The sequence below is a fragment of the Branchiostoma lanceolatum genome, chromosome 15 (genome assembly GCF_035083965.1).
Source record: "Branchiostoma lanceolatum isolate klBraLanc5 chromosome 15, klBraLanc5.hap2, whole genome shotgun sequence".
NCBI lineage: Eukaryota > Metazoa > Chordata > Leptocardii > Amphioxiformes > Branchiostomatidae > Branchiostoma > Branchiostoma lanceolatum.
In genome coordinates this window covers 13,561,594-13,581,171 of record NC_089736.1, presented here as the reverse complement: position 1 = coordinate 13,581,171, position 19,578 = coordinate 13,561,594, and the positions used below count along the sequence as shown (strand labels likewise).

The following is a 19,578-nucleotide window of genomic DNA, read 5'->3' as shown; positions in this document are numbered from 1 at the left end:
TGTGAAAATGCCTAGTCTCTACGTCCCGCTATTTTATGATTCCGCCAACGTCAGACATTATTACTCACAGGGTTGGAGATAACGTTCAACTGTTGGGGCTAGGGGTAACGTTGTTATGATGGCTCATATACCGTTGTTTGAACTGTTATTGATGAATGTATCTGGCTGTAAAGCACAGGGTATGCAATGTTGGTATGTAGATAGGCTTAACTTATAGACGGTTTATTTGTGTGATTCAAATCTTAGTCGCATGACTATGTTGGGTCTAACACCAGGGGCTGAGTGAGGAAGTCATCACAGGGTTGACGCCAAATTTCGGCTCCATCAGATTTCTGCTTTGCGGGGTAATACGCCTGCGTGAAGTTATAATTAGGGCTTGGGACTGGTTCATGATAAGAACTAGCCATGGGGGTTTGGGTCGAGTTAGGGTTAAGGTTAGCCTCCATGGCGCGACCCTACATCCCAAAGTACGATCAGATTTTTTGTTTAAAAAAAACCCCAACCTACCACGCCACAATAATGTTTGTTCTGTTTACGTTTGTGAAGGTTAGACATCCAGGTAAACAATATATAAGGAGAAATTCAAACTCTACAACTGGATAAATCTCCGAATATTTATCCAGTTGTAGAGTTTGAATTTCTCCTTAAAGTTTGTTCTGTTTGTTTGTATTGCGTACCCGGTAAACCGCCTCAACGGTTCACGCACCAATTCTTCCGTGGTAGTGCGCGACAAAAAATTGACGAAAGAATTTTGAGGGTCTGAGTTTGAGTTCACATCTCTCATAATGTGCTTCGAACTGATATTGAATACTAGCATGGCTGAAACGCGTATGAATTGGTGTGTTTTTGGTGAAAATTGCGTTTTGGTCCGAGCCTTATGTCCGGATAACCAACCAAGTTGAAGGTAAACTGCCCCTTTGACCCAGATTGACCTTTGTTGCGTTCTGTTGGCCGTGTTGCATTACCTCGCGTGTCGGGTTATTGTGACAATCTCAGTGGTAGGATTTTCTTTATAATTAGCTTGATTATACCTTAAAGTTTTCTCTTTTTGACACTAGCAGTCATTTTTGTGTCAAAGATTCTGGCGATGTGTTTAGTTCCACGCAAAATTACAAAATTTGAGCCTCGTTTTTGACGGGGAAATACTTTTTACCTCTAAAATTACAGAGGTTGAAGAAACCGAAACTCGCGTTTTCTTATAGCTATAGGGATATCATTCATTCCCATACCCAGTTTTTTTGGCTCAGGAGTATTTCCTGGAAAAGACGGTCGCTGGAATTGAGGGTGTGCAAACTCGAATTGAGACCCAAAATAAACTAGAGTGTGTCCAATCAAGACGTACTAATGAGTGCATTTGACGCACTTCACTCACCTAAGGTATACTAAAAAGCGCGAAGCAGTGTAGGGGCATTTATTTCGCAGTAGTAGTAATTTAGATTTACACTGGAGACACCCTATATGACGTCAGTCCATACGCATTTCGGAAGAAGACCACAGTGCACTTGCTGGTGCTGTCAGTAAGTGTTGGAAGTTCCGAAAGGAAATGGCATAAAATTGTAACCTTGGTTTTGTTGAAGGAAAAAAAAAGGGTTTCCCTATAAACCTAATATTTATCTGTAAACCTTCGGACTAGAGCTAAGGCTAAACTCACAACCAAAATCAATGCTGGGATAAACTTGACTTCTTTGTTATAATGAAGTTATATTGTTTGATGATGTTGTTATTCCGTTAGCATGGTTTTTACTCTTACACCACATTGTATTGCCAGATATGAACACACCCAAAATTCACAAGATCAGAAGACCAAATGTCTTTTTTTATTACATATTTCCTCCACCACTGATACATTGATATGCACGTAACAAAATTCATAAGTCATACACAATGCCTGAATATCATGCATACTTTATGTACAGTACTTTTACAACTTCTTGATTATTGACATTCCCTTTATTGATGTGATGTCCCAGAATTCCGCTAAGCTTTGAATTTTTCCGTGCGTCTGTCATTAAATCTGCCCAAAGCGATTTCACGGGATAAAACTTGAAATATTCCGGAAAGAGCAATATATATAAAACTGACATTCACTTCCCCGTATAAGCACATTTCTATCATTTTTTTACACGTTGGGTGTTTAAAAAGTGCGTGGAAACGAGACACAAAAGAAGTATCTTATTCGTTGGTACCACCCAAAAACCAGCCCAGAATCCAGCCGTAACCGTTTTCCGTCGACAATTTTCGGTAACTTCCGGCCGCAATCGGGACTTATCAGTCAGACTCGCTCATGTTCGGAAGATTTGAAATGATGGCAGGCCTCAAAGTGCTCAGATATTCAATGAGTCTCCACCACACAACGTCATCGCATCTTTGCTCCATGATGGCCAATATGCAATGGGGTAGTGTTATATCAACTTACTATGGATAGAAAAGACAAAAACAATTAATTTGGAAAAAAATACGACTTTCAACGCCCTAATATTGCTTAGGTTGCCTTTAAAAATTTCAAATGGTTGCCGTGGTTTTATGTTCGCGTTCTCCACAGTATCACAAATCATCAAGCCAGACGATAAAGACTATCTGTCAGCATTGCACCCTGTGTGCCTAGTACACAATTTTCACACTGCGAACACAACATTTCATGTCATTTACAATCCGTCAGGTCTTTAGGCAGGGCTCGAAATATTGTGTGCATGTGCACTCCTGTGCACCAATATTTGGACTGTGGGTGAACCAGCGCACCTAGCTTTTTTGGTATGCTATAGGTAAAGGTACTATTGAACACTAGTATACAGAATATACTGAAAGTATAAAAAAAGGAATACTTTATTTTATGCATTACTTGTCTGAATTTTTTTCAGTAGCTTAGTTCTTAAGAGTGTTATACTTTGTAAATGTATTTCGCTGACATTCAACTTTTATTTTATGTGGTGCACCTAAAATTCTTTGTGTGCCTATTTTTTGGTTGGGTGCACCAGTGCACATAGTTTCCATTTCGAGCCCTGTTTGGGAAACAATTGGCATAATTTTCTATACCTCCGATCACGATTGTTTTTACGATAGAAAGGTAACAATATATTCACAGCACTAGCTTCCATTCAAAAATAAGTACAATGACATATGTATCCTTACGTGTCTACTAGTGCTACGAATTGTTGCTGATAGTTTCACATATAATGTTAATGTGAATAATGACTGACATAAATGCACATGGAACATTAAATACTTAAAACATGGATACAAATTTACAACTTTTTAAAGGATACTGACGAAGAAACAACCTCTCAAGTGAAGAAAACCACTTTCGAATCACTTTGGTTATCATGATTGATAAGTATACATCAAATACAGGTAATGATGTACATAATCACAAGAAGAGAATTTGCCTGCTAGTGCCGCAAATCATTGTCGATTATGTTTTTTTCTTTACAGTTAATGTTTGGAAAATCACTGAGAAGGTTTTAAAATAAATACCTATCAAATGGTACATACGAGGGGACTCCGTATGAGTAAAGAAATCTAGTTTCTCTCTCTCTCAAATTAGTAACATTCATCATACACAACTTTTACATACTGACATGAAGAGATATTGTCTGCTAGAGCTGTAAATTATTGCCGATAAGTAATTGTCTACAATCAGTAATCTCTGACATAATCTTCCTTAGTCAGGACATCGTTTTTAATAAAATACATCCTGTATAAGATGGTACTATAAAGACTCACATTAAGAGATCTTGTCTGCTGGCGCTGCTCGTCATTGCTACTTAGTACTAATCAGTTAATCTTGAAGATAATGACGGACACCAATAAGAATATAATATAGAAAATGAAAATCAAAACATTTATAAGGATACTGGTAAGGGGAAACCTTTTCATCAAAGGAAACCATTTTAATCACTCAAATCATGACAGTCAGCTAGTCGGGACTGTTATAATTTCTATAAACATACAGTGCATTTAATTAGATAAATTACAGACCCACACGAAGAGATTAATTGTGACGTCGGGAAACACTTGGGTATGTGCATGATACTATCACATGGATAAATGGCACTGACATGTTAATAATGTTAGATTAGTACACTAGTACAGTATACTATATTAGGTATTCCGTATATTCCGTGTTATTTGTCATGCGTTGTACCTGATGCAATTGTTGTGCAATAAACTTGACTTGACTACGATTCTGTGTTACAATCACATGTAATCTGTATTGAATGCACGATATTGCAAACATCATATCTTCATTAAAAATACGACTTTGTTCAAATAGTTTTATAATATTTACAGTAAAAAATAAATCCAAATGAGATATCCAATATAATTTTGAGTTTTTCATCTTGTTACTAAAATATTACTGCCAGATAAATGTTTTGGAGATAATTTACTTCCATTTTCATCACCGGACTTGCTTTGAATTCATTCTAGAATCGCTCTGCCTATAAAACGACAGGTTTACATAATGGCACCACCTTCAGAACCCTACAAAACTGTTGGAGATGAATTTTATGTGTAAATGTTATGATGTTATCCTATCACATGCAATAGTCGCGTCACTATTAATTTTTGAACATTAAGATAAAAGGCATATTTGCTTTGACCTCTTTGTAGAAATGCTAACCTTTACAAATGTTCAGTTGCCCACAGTCCCACAAAATGCCAGAGGTTGATTTTATGCTTATTCGTTTCTCGCTCTTTCTCATTTAAATGTACACATTTAGTAACTTTCGTTACCGTTTGAATTTTCTGACATTATGATATGCCACATGTAAGGTACCAAACTGTCGTTTTTTAAAGCCAGAAAAGTTTTGAGTTGTCATAAAAACCGCAATTTCGGCACCTTCTATGTGGTAAATATTAATATCAGGAATGTCTTACTTCAAACGGTAACGGAAGTTACAACATGTGTACATTTGAATGAGAACGAGCGTTTGACGTCGAGCTAAAACATCTCATAGTGAAAACACCGAGTCTTCTTTAATACTGATGTTTGAATTACACGCGGGTTCCTCCATGGGTACAGACGGTACAGTTGTCCGTTTTCTTGGCGCTGTTGCCACCGTTGTTGTAAACGCTTTGCTTCATCTGGATCACCGCCAGCTTGTCACGTATCACCGTCTGAACCTGTTCATCCGGAACAAAGAACAGGTGATATATCATGGCAACGTACTCTAAGACCATGTTAATTCGCTTATGTGAACGGCATCCTTACGGAATCCTAAAGCTGATGCGAATGTGTGAATAAAAAGCTTTTTGTAATGAAAAGGTGCCATCGTAATGATTTTCAAGCTGTCAGGAGGGTTCCACAAATAAATTTTCTGTTCTTTTAGATCTTTCTCTTTGACTTTGGAATTGACTTGAATGATTCAATTTTTTCAATTAGCATATATTTATATTTTCTTTATGGAAGCTGCTTTGTAAGATTGACAGTATGGTCAAATATATGTTTTGGAAACGGACAAATTTTTTGTCGCGCACCATTCTCATCCATATAAGGCCTAACGTATTGTCTCTCATGTTACCCGACCGACCCTTGCCTTTTTCTTTCATCGGCCGCTAGCAAAATATAAATATTCAATCTGACATCTATTTGTAAGTTATAAAAATTTACAAAAGAAAATCCCAAAATTTGTGTATATTCTATTGCACAATTTTTGTATTTCACACTCGGTACACACCGTACTTCTTTGTTTAGTTTATTGATATACAGGTCTGCGCGTTTACAGTTTTTATCTGCAGAAATACAGTGTGATTTTAAAATACCAACGCATTCCAGTTTTGCAATGTTGAAGTGTATTGAATTTGTTGTATCGCTTCGGCTGAAAGCTAAAAAAAAGACACTTCTCTTTCTACAGAGCACAATCTTTTTAGTCAAATATAATCATAACGGGATGCACATTTTTTTTTTCCAAGGCCTGAGCATGATACATGACTGATACCCATGTAGATAAATCCACAGCATTAGTAGCCGTATGGAATCCAGCAGGAGAGGGGCCCATAGGTGTTATGTACTTTGTGTGTGGATTCTCTGACGTTGTTAAAGTACCAATGGATGCCCAAATGTGGCGCTTGAGTGCGTCATCTGTGGGTACCACCCAGTGATCCGTAATGCCCCGGATAAATATAATTGTTGTTAACCGTATGGTGACGCCAATACTGTAAGAAAAGGGAAGGGGTAGACATGATATGACTTGACAGTTACAAAGCGAAGAAAGAAAGCTGTCGGATTCGACCAATGTGGTAAAACTCAACAATTCCATGAAGAACATCTTTAATAGAAATCTGCTGCAAATTGTTCTGTTTTGATGAAAAATAAGGAAGGTCGAGGAAGGTTTGACATCCAGGTAATACGATACGCCAAATAACAGTTACTCATTCAACAACAACTGAATATGATTTTGGAAGCTTTTCAAAACTTTGTAAAAATGATAGATCTTCCTTCACTGTTTTTATATGCTACAGCGCAATATATATATAAAGCTCACCCTTATCCTTTAAGTATTCGTAGAGACAATTTTGTTATTTCGATGACATTTAGTATACTTATTGGTGATAAGGTATCGTTAAAGTCAAACGCGTACAATTTCCTGATGCTTGAATACTGCTTAAGCGTAATTCCCTACCATTTCCCCAGGACTGAAAAATAAGTTAAACGTAATTTCTTTTCCTTTTCTTGGTGCAGAAATATTGGTTAAACTTGCACCCGTAATTTGCCGTCGGTGCTGGAATATTGTACACAATGCGGGAACTATGTCACCACCACTGTGTGAGTGTCTGTGGGGTTTAACAGACGGCGCATAAAGAAACTGGTCACAACAAGCCAAACGTGTGGTCAGGAAAATATATATATACAATGCGGGAACTATGTCACCGCAATTGTATGAGCGCCTGTGGGATTTAACAGACGGCGCATAAAGACACTGGCCACAACCAGCCGAACGTGTGGTCAGGAAAACATATATACAATGCGGGAACTGTGTCACCGCAATTGTATGAGCGTCTGTGGGGTTTAACAGACGGCGCATAAAGAAACTGGCCACAACAAGCCAAACGTGTGGTCAGGAATATATATATATATAGACAATGTGGGAACTATGTCACCACAATTGTATGGTGGTGCATGAAGAACCGGCCACAACCAGCCAAACGTGTGGTCAGGAAAATATACAAAATACGTCACTGCAGTTGTACCACAACCAGCCAAACAAGTGGTCAGGAAAATATGTACAATACGGAAACAGAGGGCAGCGTAGCTGTGAGTCTGTTTGATATAGCGGACGACAGCTAAAGAAACTGCTTTATAAAAGCCAAACTCGTGACCAGGAAGGTATGTACAGTAAGAAAAAACGATTTCGTAACTGTATAATTGCCTAGGCGATTTAACGGAGTGGGCGGGTGGGTTGTCAAGCGTTCTGTTCGCGGGATTGGACTTAGAGCACGTGTGTGCGGCCTGCTAAGGGTCTGGCGCTACAATGAGTAAATGCCTCGTGTACAGACTGACAGAGACCACCCGCAGGAGAGTCAGACAGATAGCTTAGTAACTATGGCAACTGTCTGGGACTACGTGGGAAATGGTTCGTTCTCGCTTCACGTCAGAAACCCGGCTTTGCCATGCAGTTTTGCCGGGCAAATGGCTTTCTGACTTCCAGCTTGTCTTAGCTAGTTCACACTTAATCAACCACAGAGACCACAAGTGTTTGGCGGTATATACAACCTTATATTCTGGTGCACAACAAACAATGGTACAGCATCAACACGTGCGACGCATGGGGTAAGACAGAAATTGTCTGGGATACATTGCCAAAAGTCTTATGCCCAGAACCCGGCCAATATACACGCCTAACTGCGTGGTAGACCGGCAGCCAGACCGCGCGTGGAGAGGCTTGAATGCTTGATATGTTTCCACAAGAGGGTATAAGTAACAGGCCAATCGGGCACTAATTGTGCCGTACTACAAGGGAAAGAAAATTTTGGGACGGAACATTCTTAGATACATTTCAGCTTGCGATCTAAAATCCCCCGGATACTTTTGTAGTATTGTAGATTTCCCATGTCGGACAGATGTATTCCGTCGGGCAATATGTCCGAGAATTTCTGGAGGCGCGTAGGAAAGTCAGGCATGTTAGGTGGGTTCACTGGTCGGCATAGGGGTGCGCCTAATATGACAGATTGTACTGCCTGGATGTTTTGAAGGGAAAACGCCAGGCTGGCGAGGTTTTGGGCTACAAGCTCAGGGCTTAATGCCCGGTTTGACAAGTCAACGACGCCAAGCTCTACATAAACTATATCATACGGAAAATCTCGGATGTAGGGCAGTAGACGAGACCTATAGCGTGGAATGTTGCAGCCTGGAATGCTATGGAAGTCCACGCAGGCCCTTGATAACCAAAAATCCCGCGAAACCGCACGACCGGCCTGAGTCGTAGTTCTTGCACAAATAAAAGCCTCTAATCGTCTAATGAACGAGTGTCCAGAGATGAGGACCGATCTATGACCGTCGTCCATTTGACTCAAAAGATAGAACTCACCGCGTAGTCAGTAGCGGGTCTGCAGGGCACGGTGATGTCTCCCGGGCCGGAATGCGGCACTGGAGGGCACGGTGATGTCGGGCCGGCAAGTTGTTCCAGTAGACCGGAATGTCAAGGTTTCAGTTCACGAGATTGAGCAGTGAGAAAGGCGGATCCCGGCAGAAGTAGTCCGAGTTGTCAAGTACTCTGTTCGCAGAAGTAGTCCGAATTGTCAAGCGTTCTGTTCGCGGGATTGGACTTAGAGCACGTGTGTGCGGCCTGCTAAGGGTCTGGCGCTACAATGAGTAAATGCCTCGTGTACAGACTGACAGAGACCACCCGCAGGAGAGTCAGACAGATAGCTTAGTAACTATGGCAACTGTCTGGGACTACGTTGGAAATGGTTCGTTCTCGCTTCACGTCAGAAACCCGGCTAAACGTAATTTCTTTTCCTTTTCTTGGTGCAGAAATATTGGTTAAACTTGCACCCGTAATTTGCCGTCGGTGCTGGAATATTGTTTAAATGTGAATTTGCACTCCTACCTTGTTACTGAAATACTAGTTTAACATAAACTTGTGCCTTTTCCGTTTATGCTGAAAACCGCTTAGTCGTAAATTTAAAAAAAAAAGATAGTGCCTTACCTCCGCATTTGTGAAGCAGTAGATCATGGAAACAAAGATTCCCTGCAAAATATTGATATTAATCATAGTTTAAGCTTGCAAAATATCTCCTGAAACAAATCCTAGAGACAAATATCGTCCTTGAGACCTGTAAAAGGTATTGAATTGCATGATTGCATTTTATTGTTATATTTATATTAAAGGTTACACCTTCAAGGAGGACGATTTGGTAGCTAAGTTCAATATGGAAGTACATCATGGTCTTGCATACTAAATTACTGTTTGTTGCATTGACTTCACTACTCAATAAACACATTCAGAATACAATAACATATATGATTGCTATCGTTGATGTAAAGTACACAGGCTACAAAGCGGTCGACCACTTGATCGACACAACAACAACGTTGCCCTCTCACTCATATCGATTGTATAGAACATAAATGTAGTCCTTTTTGGGGCCGTAGTAGCCTGGATACCGACCGCTCGCGCTAGACAATAACCCCTTTTGGGCTGGGGAGAACATCATACGAGATATGGAGTTTGCACCTGGTCTCTCTTGGCAGCCAATCTCTGTTATTAATTAGGGGCCCGTGTACTAACTGTGGGGGCGGAGCAATTTGCTTCCCTGGCCGAAGAATTAGCGGCCATAGTCTGGTACCCAGCCTAAGGCCGTAGGGGAAGTAGGTTGTTATCAACTGTGTCCAGGGCATGGTATTGGAAAGCAGAGCCCTGCACTCTCCTTCAACCACCTTGTACCTCCCCTACGGAATTCAGGTACCCATTTTTACACCTCGGTGGAGTTAAGAAAGCCGTTTAAAGTGCTTAGCAAAGGGCAATACTACATCGGTGGGATGAAGAGGGATTCCAATACAGGGCCCCTGGATTCTAGTCAAAGCGCTCTAATGTTACACAACGACGCCACTGTCTATGATATAATCTAATATAATACCTGTGAAGCCTGTATCACTGCGTTGAAGACTTGGAAGATGATTTCCCCTATTCCGCCGTCTTTCGGATTGACGAAGAACAGCACGTTGGTCAGTCCGAGAAGCGGCAACAGCACGAAGAGGGCCTTCAGGGCTTTCCTAGCAGATCGGGATGAAGTTGTGCACATTTGAAAAACAAATTACTACATACCAAGACAGAGATATTCAATATGATATTATCATTCCCTGACACATCGGAAAAAGATGCCAAGGATCGACTACTGTGGCGACGTGCAGTCCGAGATGGCGCCATCACATGTGAAGAAGCTAGGAAAACTGCCGCCTAGCAGAAAAGGAGAGCCAGGAAGGAACGGGAAGCCAACCCGAAACAGAACACAACACTGATCCAATGTGAGCATTGTGGACGGAGGTTCAAGGCCAAAATTGGACTCTATAGCCACATGCGACCCACATGAGGACACATGCGACCCACATGAGAACACATGCGACCCACATGAGGACACATGCGACCCACATGAGGATACATGCGACCCATATGAGAACACATGCGACCCACATTAGGACATATGCGACCCACATTAGGACACATGCGACCCACATGAGGACACATGCGACCCACATGAGAACACATGCGACCCACATGAAGACACATGCGACCCACGTGAGGACACACGCGACCCACATGAGAACACATGTGACCAACATGAGGACACATGCGACCCACATGAGAACACATGCGACCCACATGAGGACACAAGCGACCCACATGAGGATACATGCGACCCACATGAGAACACATGCGACCCACATTAGGACATATGCGACCCACATTAGGACACATGCGACCCACATGAGAACACATGCGACCCACATGAGGATACATGCGACCCACATGAGAACACATGCGACCCACATGAGGACATATGCGACCCACATGAGGACACATGCGACCCACATGAGGACACATGCGGCCCAACCCAATAATGGATGACTTAAGAGGTCCTCGTCAGATTGACTCACTAACCAACGAGCATGCCCTGTTCAGTATGAAGGGCCAATGTTTATGTACATCTCTATGCAAAAACAAGACAGCGCTATGCAACATACTATTATCAACATACATTGTGCTGATTTTGAGTTTCAGTATCATGATATAGTAGATAGATTGTCTTGACTGTAACTCATTAAGTAGATAAGCTCTTTCAATTTGTTAGATATTAGCAATAGTTCAACTGTCATGTAATAATGTAACTTCTTGTAATAAGGACAGTTTATAATGAATATGAAAAATTGCCATATTTTGTACCCGTTACAATTGTTGCGCAATAAAGTTCTCCTTTTTCTGCATTTTTTTCATGGTCGAAATGGGAAGAGCTAAATGTTCATCTTAAAGGAGGTGAAATTTATTTCTTATATCCTTCTAGATGCTGTAGGGGCAATAGGTTGCTAATCAACCGTGACTTGTTATTGGAGGAAAGAGCTTTTTTTCCGATACCCTGTTCTCTAGCCTAACTACTTTGCTATCGACGCCAACCTCCTGTTAGAAAGTTACAGATTAGATGCAAATGTTTAACCCTTGGGGGCGCACAAGTATGTAATTGATTTCATACTGATGATGCTTACAGGCTGAATGAAAGTTCTTCAAGGTAACCCAAGCAATATTAGGGCCCGAAAATCAGATTTTAAAAGTCAATTTATTTGGTAATTTCTATACATGATTAGTTCAAGCAACACTAACATAATGTATAGTGATGTCCATCATATAAAAATACGATGTCTTTGTAGTGTGAGAAGTCAATGAAAATTTTAAACGGGGTTTTTGTAGGCCGCAAAACGTAGGGAATCATCGTACGTTTTGCGCGTTTTTGCTCAAAGTGTGAAGTTATTACGTAAACGTAAATGTGCTAATAGTATTAATGAATGTCACTACCATAACGATTTCAGATTTTTCATTTCCATATTTCGGGCTCTGTTATTGCTTTGGTTACCTTTTATGGGAGCTTTGCGGTTCCAGAGGTCTAACTGAGGAAAGACTACGGTGTGAAAGATGTCGGTTAGCTTGGGGAATTCATCCACTCTACCTTAAAATTAAATACAAACTGATATAGAACTATTGTTTCTTGTTTGCATCTGTACAAAAGAAACGATTTGGTTATTGCTTTACAAATACTCAATGTGATCCTAACTGGAATCTATGGAATAAATTAATAATATTTTTTTTTTGATTAAGACATTATCATAACAGATCACATGTAAAAAGACAAAACAGTGGATTGTAAATAAAAGGCTTACAAATGTTCTGAGTAGTTGGGAACTCTCTGATCTGCGTTCAGTTTGGTGACTAGAACTGCCAAGATGTGCAGAAGAACGTAGAGGTTCACCTGCAAGAAGAAAGAAAAATAAAAGTGTATAAAGCGTATATGAGTAGTTAAACTTAATACATCATGTCTATAGAAACGATTAGAAAACAGTATGTTTAGATTGGATGCAGCCCGAAGGGGGTACAGTGCTATCTTCAAGCAGATCCAAAGGTTGCAATGGCCGTATCCAACATGCAAAATAAGTTTTTTTGCAACCGGTTGTAGTAAAAACTCCTTTTGCCAGTTGGATACGGTCTGTATACGTATCTACAGACACATATACAAAAGCGGCGAAAATGATGACCGAAATTAGATAAAGAAATTAAAGGGTTAAACATCTAATTTCATTCGTGAAAATACTTTTTTCAGGCAAGATGATCAGTTTCATCGTAGAAATCGTTACATGAGGTTTTGATTCTGAACAGTATCCATACTAAATACAATGCCATCTGTATCTCTATATATAGCCGGTGCAAATGCCTTTGAGCATGACACATCAGCATCAAAGGCACGCGAGGTGGTCAGAGCTAACGACATGTCATGCCTAACCAATGCACATCTAGCTTAAGGTGTTCATGAAAACAATTTTAATGAGAATGCCCCTACTGTGATTGTTGGCAAGAAATTCCACGCTATGCTACGGAAAAAAATGTTTTAACCTTTAAATCTTGTTTTGATGCTATGCTTGGAGTAGCGAGAAATTCAGTAATCTAATAACATGATAAAAATAGCAGAGATAATTTTGGTTCAGCCACCTGTAGCTATTTAATAAAACAAATTAATTTCTAGCGTGCCAATGCTCTTCGAGGCAAACCAATGTTCTAACTGAATCCGCTGTCATAGATAGAATAGTGGATGTTCCTCTAATAACGTGGTAATCAGAAACGGCTGTAGCTATCACTGCAGGTCAACTACCTTAGATACCTGGTGTTTTTAAGAGTCCACCAGAGACTAGTACTGCTTTCTGGAAGTAATCCTTTCAGAAAAGTACTTCAGTTTTGATCTTGTGTGGATTAAGTGTCTTTTGAAGAAGCTCAGTGGTATTATAAATTTTACCAATTCAACACATTTATGATGATAAGTGTATTGCAAATTTCTCCCGAAAGGCTAATTGCAAATAACATAGATAAAAGAAAAGGGTACACAATTGGTATAAAACCGGCTAAACTCTATTATGAATAAAGGAATTGTTAATTACTAGTGAAGGTTGTGACTTCTCTTTTGTAAGAAATGGAAGAAGTAATGTCCCACCTTTTCTATAATCTGTGGGTGTTTGGTAGTTAAATGAAGAATAGTCTTTTCCTTGTCTGTAAGCTAAGTGAAATTCGGATGTATTTGTCTGAATGGACAACTCATTTCGTGCATTATAAGTTGTTATAGGGTCAAGTTCACGTTTCCTGTCGGACGCAAATTGGGCGGATGTCCCCTCATCCTTAACGCCTTCCCTCATTGGCTATCGACCTTACCCCCCCCCCCCACACACACACACACACTTTTCCTCATTCGTTACGTGCGCACGACTATCCTCTAACATGTCTGCTCATTTTGTGAATAGACAGGAAACTTAGTTCTCTTCGGAGTTTACGGACAACAGAAACTTGATTTTAAGATCATGAGAGAAACTTTTGATTGATTCACGTGTCATAAACGTTTTGGGTCTCATACCAGGAGAGCCAGGACGATAGGTCCTGAGACGATCCATGCATACGGCAGCTCACTGTAGTCCAGCCAGCAGGGGTGGTCATCATACAGCGCCATGACAATGGTCCACGCCGCTACGAAACATACTGGGACAACTGGGCGAAACAAAAAGCATATTGTTATTATTTTATTAAATGATAAGCATTCTATTATGGAATGCAATTGCCCTATTTGGGGAATTGAAGAAAATTTGCACATTTAATAATTTCGATTATAGAATACACTGATCCGACGGCATCATATCCGTCCCTAGAACACCACATATACATTATGTTCATGGAAATATTTGATCAACAGCAATCATGGTAGATGATTCTTAAAGGCAACCAAAGCAATATAAGGGTCTTAAGTATGGAAATAAAGAAAAAAATGCTGAAATATTTATGGCATTGACATTCACTAAACACTTTTAAGCAAATATGCGTGATAATTTCATACTTTGAACAATTTACAACCGCGCAAAAACGCGCCGTACGATGTACGATGATTCCCTTAGTTTCGCGAAAACCCTGGCGACAATTTTCAGTGAGTTCTCACATCACAACGACGTCGTATTTTTGCATGATGGACGTCGCTATACATTGTGATAGTGTTGTTTGAACCAATCATGTATAGAAATGACTAAATAGATTTACTTTCAAGCTCCTATTTTCGTACCCTAATATTGCTTGGGTTTCCTTTAATACAGGCAAGTTGAATGATACAACATACACAGTAACTCAAACCAGTACCGGTGCACTAGAAGTCACTATGTATGTTGTAAGATGGAGAAGGTCCTTCAACGTTCAGATGTTTCAGACAGCATCCGCTCTTTCACATGAGTGACTGAATGAGTGTCACTCACATTTCAGTATGAAGCAGATGCTGTTTGAATCATCTGAAGATTTGAAACCTTATCCGGTTCTTTTATTTGCATTCTAGAATGCGGTAACGGCTGTGCAGGACATGAGTTTATTATTCGTCTTTGTTAGATGTAGTATCTTTGCAAATTTGACAGACTGTTAGCTTGCTTGACTTTCATCCAGACACTGTTCCCCAAACTCTTGAAACTTGATCTCTACCTCCTGTCCTATCAATTAGGTTAATAAGCTAAGCTTTAAAGGAGTCCTAAACTCGATATGGGGGGGGGGAGTTTTTTCCAATAGATGATGATTTTAGGAAGTAGAAATGAATACTTTTTACAGTAGCCGATAAAGTACCCACTAGTCCCGTGCACATCGAAAACCACTCGGTATTCTACCGAATTCCCCAGGTGGACCTCTAATTTAGATTACAAAAACAATGTCATGGGGGTTAAGAAAAACTCGTCTTGCTATGTGTTCTTTTATATCTTATTAACAATAGGACTTCTTATTGTGCTTAGACACCCTAATTAATGCCGGAAATATCCACGATTTATCATGTATGTTTACGCATAGGGAAAACATGGGTAGGGTCTGCATGGGTTTAGTGAGTATCACATTTCTTTAAAAGACACACCTGGTAAAATTTACCACAAGCAGAATTCTGTAAAAAGTCGGTTGATTATGTATTGATTGATACATAATCTAGTGGAAAATAACACCGCCTTCTGGAGTTTAGGACTCCTTTAAACAGAAGTGCGTGGAAAGAAGTGGTGGCCCGCATCGTCGACAGATAAAGCGGCGACGATGATGATGATGATGATGATGATGATGATGATGATGATGATGATGATGATGATGATGATGATGATGATGATGATGATGATGATGATGATGATGGTGATGTTGATGGTGATGATGATGGTGATGATGGTGATGATGGTGATGATGGTGATGATGGTGATGATGGTTATGATGATGATGATGATGATGATGATGATGATGATGATCCAAGAAGTCCTAGCCTCTGCTTCCAGCATGTTTAACCCAGTGTCCATCACAATCTGGTCTTTACATAGTCTCTAGACTAAAATTATACAGCCACATATCCTGAATAATTCTTAATATTAAATGCAACCAAAGCAATATTAGGGCCCGAAAATCGAAATTTTAAAAGTCAATTTGTGTAGTCATTTCTATACATGATTATACTAAACAACACTATCGCAATGTACAGCCACGTGCATCATGCAAAAATTCGACGTCGTTGTCATGTGTGAACTTACTGAAAATCGTCGCTAGGGTTTTTGGAGGCTCGCGAAACGAAGGGGATCATCATACGGCACGATTTTGCGCGGGTTTTAAAATCCGAAAAATGTATGCATTACGCAAATATGCTAAACAATGTTATTGAAAGTCACTACCATAAAGATTTCAGCATTTTTTAATTCAATTTTTTGGCCCTAACATTGCTTTGGTTGCCTTTAAAACTGACCCCATCCGATTATGTAGAAGACCGTGAGGCTGGATATGTAGTGGAAGACGGCCACCACACAGCGCATGTACAGGAATAGGCCCTCTATTAGCATCCAGAACACGTTAGTCATGCCGAAGTACTGGGACAGGACAAGCATACTCCGGCAAATGAACGGCTGTGGAGGGAAAGAAAGGATATTGAAAACAAATATGGTGCAAATTATGTCAAAACCAAAATGGCGAAACTCCTGTCCAACATAAATTACTCCATCGGCATGATGAGAATTAAACATCATGGAGCCAGTGTAATTTGGTGGAGCCAATATGAAAAGTAGGTACATTATCCTTAACAGCCAAATAAGACAGGAAATCATCACTGTAAACTCTTGAGATATATGAATGAAGTTATAAAAACGTGAATAAAAGAGAAAACGGTTGAAGAAATTATAAGTGATGATTAAAAAAACATCTAGACTTGTGTAAGTGTTCATAAGGAGTAAATTGGGGATCTCAACAGGTTCATAAATAGTTTGGAAACGAGGCAAATTACCCATAAGATGCAATTTCGGTCGCAAGTCATATCTGTAAAGTGCTCCGAAATAAAACGAAAACTAAATCTAAATTGGAAACAAGTGTAAGTAAAATGCTAATGGTAAATGTGTTTATTCAAAATGAATCAGATTAAAAGTTTATCTAATATAATCTTATTCAAAATGATCAGAGTAAAGGTAAACTATCTGTACGCTAAAAAAGATGCTGCGATTCGGAAGCAAAATTAACTTCTGCCATACTGCATAGAGATGGATGTTCCATAACTAGAGACACTAATGTATGTAGTCTTGACATGTCAGTAGCTAGCATAATTTTAAACTTACACTGATAAGGTACTTAAGACTAGCCTTTGAGAATACATATAAGACGACGCTATGAGAAACGGCATCCAAATTTACGACCAAGATAAGCCTTCAAGATCACTTCTAAGATTACGAAGACATTCTGGAAGATTGAGGCAAAGATTTCCAAGAAAATCGCTGAAAAATGTGTAATGTTGCCTATATCATGCAGGCTGTTTAGATTTACGACTAGGATTTCGGAGAAAAACGTGGAGAGTCACAGATAAAGATCCTTTCTGCGGTGGAAAATGACGTTTTTGCATTAGCACCAACGGCAACACTTACATGTCAGATGTGGAGACCATGATTCCGGCTGAAACTGCCTTCAATAAAGATCTGTCTAAAACCTTGTCTTCCCGATAACGATGATTACTATGAAATGACGAACCCCTTAAGGGATCCCCATATATCACTAATGCGTAAGGACGTGGCGAATTGGTGGGTTTGATATGGAGAATTTAATTCAACATAGTTGTCATAGGTACACAGCCATGATTTTCTTCTCTACGGATGTTTCGACAACCTATTTTTTTCAGTAAATTGAATTTTTAGATTATAGTAAATTTTTCCTGTCAGTTTTTTTTTTTCTACTGTTCGCACATGGTTATTTTAAACTGATAAAGACAGAAAAAGGTTGCCGAAACGTCGAGGAGGGAAAAAAAAATACTGTAATTCTTGATTTATTAACTGTAACTTGATTTTAGTTGATTTAACGGTCACAGGTAAAATTTCGTCATCGCAAATATTTAATCACTAATACTTGAGACAGTAACGTTTGTTCCCACCGTTAAAATTAAGTGCCATGACCTACTTTTTTTCCCCAAACGGTATATTTTCTGCCACCATATCAAAGGGATTTTTGTTACTTAGACATCTGTGTTGAATTGATTTACCCACTGTTAAAACTATTCACGTGTGACAAGTTTATGTATAGAAAAAAACGTACCGAGTTCAGGTAAGAGTTGTCGTAGCCGCTGAGGCCCAGATATGGTTGCAGCAGAACGATAAGAACGATGAAGCGGAGGATAAGCGACAGGACCAGATGTTTGTGTATTTTGATGCGGTCACACTGAAGTCGCCTGTAAAATAATAATCACATGTTACCCCACAATGCAAATATGCCATTCCACCATTCAGAAATATATTTGCAAGAAAAATATATTTGCAAGAAAACGTTTGACATCGCAGAAAAGTAGGCAATCAATTATGCTTATATTGCAATTGCGCAATGGGCATACCACTAATAGTTGTTACATTGTAATGTTTCAATATGAACAATTGTCAAACGTTCTTAGATTGCAATTGTGCAATATGCAAACGGATGTGAAGTTTAATCAATAGAACAACCCTGCAAGGACTTCTTTTAAATAAGGTAGCGATTTCTTAGTATATCCTGTACACTTTAATATCAACGTTTCCCGTCTTCATTAGATGAAGGTTTCTCACATACTGCCAAGTCATGTGGTTTTACCTGAAGTAGCAGAATATGAAGAAGGTTGCTGCAAGCAGAACCAATGAGATACTGGAACCGACAAAGTAGATATCCCTCACCGCAAACAACAATGGCACGTCCTGAAATTGGAAGGTACATTATAAACCAATATGTTAGAACTTAGTGTCATTAATTTAGACTAGAGTAGTCACATGTTACAATGTATGATCCTTCTCTTCGTGTTACATGTACTTGCAATTAGCCTTCGGTCAGGTCGTATGTATACGATGTTCTCTTAGATTGGTAGCAGATTTGAGATGATTCGTGTCATTTGTACCTTCGATCTGTGATACTGTGTAATTTCAACATTTAATCTTATTATGAAATGATGACCTGTTGTTGCTGTAAGAATTGTGAATTGCAACGCAATTCAGGCTGTCTCAACCTGCGATGTTGTAAACATTGAATAAAGTTTCAAAGTTTCAAAGTTTGCAATGATTTGCCAAATCTTTACTTAGTAATCTTTAGGAGTTGGTTACCCCCAACCCGATCGGAAACCCACGCTAGAAATCTTAAAGGTGCCCGCCAATTTTTTTTTCCATTGGCGAAAACAAACCGCTATAAAAGAGCCCCATTCCATAGTTCACTCATCTATTGAATACATACACCTGATAACATCTCCCGATGTCAGTTATCTAGTTAACAGTATGATGATAAACCTTTTTACTTCTTTTAAACTCAGCACAAAAAGTTTGGAAACTTAACTTTGGTCGATCATATCTCCATTGTTTCTTAATCA

The 19,578-nt window shown here is 39.4% G+C and overlaps 1 protein-coding gene across 1 annotated transcript in view; it reads right to left on the bottom strand.

Moving 5' to 3' along the window:
• Nucleotides 1-4,854: 4,854 nt before the first annotated feature.
• The window catches only part of LOC136420270 (calcitonin receptor-like), a 31,532-nt gene continuing 16,808 nt past the window's right edge, over nucleotides 4,855-19,578 (bottom strand). Inside the window, exons 4-11 of the mRNA XM_066407120.1 lie at nucleotides 18,819-18,919; nucleotides 18,294-18,426; nucleotides 16,474-16,630; nucleotides 14,101-14,231; nucleotides 12,368-12,456; nucleotides 10,078-10,213; nucleotides 9,147-9,188; nucleotides 4,855-5,121 (exon numbers count right to left, since the gene is read on the bottom strand). Coding sequence (XP_066263217.1) covers nucleotides 4,993-5,121; nucleotides 9,147-9,188; nucleotides 10,078-10,213; nucleotides 12,368-12,456; nucleotides 14,101-14,231; nucleotides 16,474-16,630; nucleotides 18,294-18,426; nucleotides 18,819-18,919 — 918 coding nt within the window. The 3' untranslated portion in view covers nucleotides 4,855-4,992. The remainder of the gene's footprint in view (nucleotides 5,122-9,146; nucleotides 9,189-10,077; nucleotides 10,214-12,367; nucleotides 12,457-14,100; nucleotides 14,232-16,473; nucleotides 16,631-18,293; nucleotides 18,427-18,818; nucleotides 18,920-19,578) is intronic.